The sequence below is a fragment of the Schistosoma mansoni genome, chromosome W, assembly GCF_000237925.1.
Source record: "Schistosoma mansoni strain Puerto Rico chromosome W, complete genome".
In the NCBI taxonomy this organism is placed as follows: domain Eukaryota; kingdom Metazoa; phylum Platyhelminthes; class Trematoda; order Strigeidida; family Schistosomatidae; genus Schistosoma; species Schistosoma mansoni.
The window spans coordinates 10,123,637-10,128,387 of record NC_031502.1 but is presented as its reverse complement, the minus strand read 5'-3'; the positions used below and the strand labels follow the sequence as shown (position 1 = coordinate 10,128,387).

Here is a 4,751-nt window from a genome sequence, read left to right as displayed (position 1 = left end):
GGTGAGTAAAGTTTATAGAAATCAAACAGGTTATAGTGAAAATAATTTCAGTAAATAAAAAAAGTAGTCAGTTCATTGGAAGATCATGTTGTATCTCCTTAAAATGCATTACTTACTTAGGTACGAGTTAAGTTCTATCATTTCCATATTTTGACGAAGATCTACAGAGTGAGAAATCTATCTTTGTAGCATCTGAAAGTTATATGTGATGAACAAACTATTGGAATAAAAGTAAATAAAATAACTTTTGGTTTCTTAATTATAGTTAGGCATAATTTTATTTTAGTTGAAATTAAATGGAATATTCATGTTATTTATTTTTCTTGAATTTTATATTACCCGGGCTATACTATCCGTCACATAGTTCAACTATGATTTAACTAATAGTAGTACCTAACGACATAGATTCCTATATCTTAGACGAGCAGAATGTCTTCAAACCTTTATGCCAGTTCTATTGGCAAATTTGATTTCATACAATATGATAATCTAACCCTGTCTTTGAACACATTAATATCTTCAATTAATCAGATTTTCAATGTCAGTCATAAACATCGCAGGACGCATTAACATTGACCCAAGTTACCGTATTTTACAGCTTATAGAAGACAAAAAACTCATAAGGTGAAAATAAAAAAGTCGAAACCGTAGAATCAGATGCGAAATAAATAAATAAAAAGAATATTGTTCGAAAAGAGCAGACTAAAGGTGGAAGCTATTGTTATTATTCAGAGTATAAAGCAAAATGAATGTAAAAATTACTTCTTATGTCATCGATTTTGAGCCATATTATTGAGTGTGTCCGACTACAGATTATGATTGTCTCTAGAACATCGAGCAGGAAATCTTCAACTCCAAACACGTGTTACAATTAACGACTTTGACTGATCCCAAATCTTGGTTTGATAGTACCTGGTTTTCTTCCAACCTACTTAACGTTTTACGTCCAGAGAGGTATTTTCTCCCCGTTTGTTACATCTCCTAACCAACTTATTTAGAACAATATGTTCTGATTGCTAAAGAAATCTATAACATTAAACAGTATCACTGAAATTTACACATAAAAATAATTTTTATGTAGTACACAATTGTGTTTTGGCACAAAAGTTTTTAAATACATTAGTCTGAACATTTAATTCTTGCAAACGTAATCTATTTTATGTGACTTGGAATACTCGTAACTGGCCAAATAATCACGAAATTTTATCAACTAAATATAGTTATATTATTGACATTAAGTTTTAATTTGGGTCGGCTGATTAATTAACCATATTATGTTGATTTTTAAGAGAAATATTAAAAGGCCTCAATTTCCAGGTATCAAATAATTTCAAATTATTCCCAAATGACAAGGAATGTTTTCAGTAACAGATTTTGGCCTCTAAGGTTAAATAACATGATGTTAATATAAATGACATAAAGAGACACACAGTTTAAGTTTGCCGGAGTAAACGTTAAAAACATATGAGATCAGATTCATATGATAACACTAAGGTTTAATTGTACATAGGCGCGTAATACTAGAAAGGCAAAAATGTTGAACATACTGATCTTTAGTATTAATTTATTTGTCAACTGATTCCATTTTATTATAAAAATATTGTAAGCAACTTTAAAACAATTGTAAAATAAATGTTACAAGAGGAATTAATAACAGCTTCAATATACTTTAATTGCCAACATTCCTATTAATTACTAACTAGTAACCTCCCCAAAGTTCATAATGTTAAATGAACATCAAAATAATGATGGTTATCAGTATTTTTTTAAAAATTATTTATTGTCTAAGCAAAAGAAAACTGATATGTTGTTAAATTTAGAGATGTCTCAACTTCATACCATGTAGAAGAACACATGTGCGGAAATTTTTAAGAGAATGACCGTAGTGTTAAATAATATTTTCCCACGATCTTATGAATAAGCCATCTATTGAAAAGTAATTTATTAAAACCTTAAAGGCAATAAAGGTTGAAATCACTGATTCCATTTATTTAGGTGATGCACTTGTAACCATGAGAACTTAGTGAAACAATCATTCTGAAATTTACAGAAAAACCAACATTTTGCATAAGATCTTTATCGAATAGTGCTCAGATAATTTAAAGGTATGAATCAGTCTCGGTAATAACATCCAGGTATTACATATATACAGATTCTCAAAATAACTTATAGATCATAACAAAACTGAATTCGAAAATTGTTTGTTAACCATCTGTCTAAATCACTATTACTTTAAATCCTTTTTTTTCTTCATTCGGAAGTATTCACATATTTTCCGCTGAGATAAGAACCTTTTGATTACGCCAATGTTACGTTATTCCATGTAGTCACTCAATTCCAATAACAACTTAAATAGTAGACCCTTGTGTTAGTTTATATTTTACTACTCTTGTTTATAGTCGTAGTGATCTGTGAATTATTAAGACCTTTAAAACATACTGTCATATAAACTTTTAAGAAGCGAACGAATGTGGCATGATATAAGTAGGTTCAAATGATGAGTTATTATATTCCGTTATAGATAAGTTTGTTCAGTGTGAACCCACGTACGAAAAAATTATACCTCCGTATATTTACATAATCTTGACTAGTAAAATACACTAAAAATATGAATCTTAACGCAATCAATAGCGAAAAGTGTAAAAAATAGTAGCTGGGATGAAGGGCTGTATAAAACATAAGTAGATGTTGGCGAATTGAAAAAGAGTGAGATACCCCCGTGGTCAATAAACTGTTTAATTCAACATGTTTTTCTTTATTACTCAATGTACTTTACTTAATAGTACGTATTTTGTGATGTACATGCATATCTGTTGGTTTAAGTGTCGGTCGACATTCACATCTAACACACCAAAGTATTATTCATTAGAACCTTAATTTACTTCTCGATTCAAACTAAGCTCATTTTTGGATAAAAATTAAGAATGTAAACATCGAGATATTCGATAGTATTTTGGACTACACTTGAATTTTTATGTTTTTTTATCAGAAATATTTTTGTAAAATAATAGATAATTTTATTGCATGTAAGAATTGTTTCTCCTTAAAATTTATCTTGCATGAATAGATACTTATTAAACCTTCAACAAAATACTTTTTCACCATGTTAACATTGACTTCATCTTAACAGTTGAAATCACAAGTCCATCTAAGCTAGACCACCATTAAAAACCTGGAAGCACGGGACGGCCGTTTCGTCCTAGTATAGGACTTCTCAGCAGTGTGAAGTCACGACCCTATACGAAGGACTCGAACCCAGGACCTTTGGTCTCGAGCGAGAACCTTTCAACTCTAAACCAATGAGTCTTCATACAACGGTAATAATGTCTAATTTCAATCAACCCATGATCTTGCGAAACCATTTATCCACCGCCTGTAGTGGATTACTGTCTTGAACCCGACATGAATTGGACTCCACTGGTCATGGTTTATCACTAGAAAGCTAGGAGTTACATTTTGAAGCTAGTCAATAGTGAGCTCATGATTGTTATCAGAATGAGGGACTTGTGGTAGTATTTCCACAGTTTATCTGTATAAATCCTTAATTTAAAGTGGATTAAAACTGGACATGATATTCACATCTTATAACTTCTGTAGTATAAGCGTTTCTAATATAACAAGAATGTCATCTAGAATATTTAATGATACGGTATTTTTATCTATATATTTGTCAGTCTCTCATAGTTACACAAGATCATAAATTTTTGACACTATTCAAATTCAAATTCGGTTACTGATTATTTTTTTAACTATTTTTTATTATTTCTTATCAGCTTCTAGACTCTTGACAAATATGCTACGCTTTACTGTGTAGAATCTTAACGGCTATCAAAACGACTGATGAATTTATGACTTCGTTTATGGATATAATCTTGGTTGTTTGAATTAATGTAGAAAACAAATTACTGATATCTTATTGAATACTAGCTATCAACATTACCCATGACATTCCCCCATTTTCATCGATCGACGAAACAAGCATCAATTGTGTGAGAACTGGCAACGTAAAGCTAAATACAATAACTCATGTCATATACGATAAAACGGCGTTTTAGTTGTGACAAACTAGTAACGCATTATAAGATGTGATAACAGTGGGGTTATATGGTGAGAAGTTTATACCGTATTTATACATATTGTAATGAATAAACTGATTGCTGTTGTGTACGATTTTCTTTAACTAAAAAGCTACTACTAGCTATGGAATGATTTAAGAGTCACTGGAAGTGGAAGTCAAGACAGATATATTTTGTGTTCCGAACTCATGTATTCAAGCTACATTTACATTCCTTTTATGTTTCTTAAAACGCATTGACTCCGATTGATTTAAGCATTACATCCCATCTATTGAGCCTATGACTTCCAATAGTTCATTCCTAATTAATGGATAGTAAGTATCGATAAGGAGGGGTTTTAAGGTTTTGATTGAGTTATTTTGAATAATAATATAACCTCAAACAATTAACATCCCTATGTTGAATTATCAGTAAAAATCGTTGAGAAAGTCTGTTCACAGTTCATTCAAAATATGTAATGAAATACCTAAATATAAATCATAACTATATGAAACCTTTGCTTCACTTTCATCTCTTAATAGTAGTAGAGTTTACTTATGTATTCCCAGTCGATTATTTTTAACCGTTGAATATCCGATTCGTTTGTCTAACCATTAAGAAGTAGATTATACTTACTTACTTGCGCCTGCCACCATAATGTAAGAGCATGGGCCTCCACCAGCATTCTCTATATAA

The 4,751-nt window shown here is 30.7% G+C and overlaps 1 protein-coding gene across 1 annotated transcript in view; it reads left to right on the top strand.

Moving 5' to 3' along the window:
• The window catches only part of Smp_159510 (hypothetical protein), a gene marked incomplete at its 5' end in the record, with an annotated part of 28,005 nt that extends 23,838 nt beyond the window's left edge, over positions 1–4,167 (top strand). Inside the window, one exon of the mRNA XM_018788488.1 lies at positions 3,774–4,167. Within this exon, the coding sequence (XP_018654025.1) occupies positions 3,774–3,814 (41 nt within the window). The 3' untranslated portion in view covers positions 3,815–4,167. The remainder of the gene's footprint in view (positions 1–3,773) is intronic.
• Between the last annotated feature and the right edge of the window lie 584 nt (positions 4,168–4,751).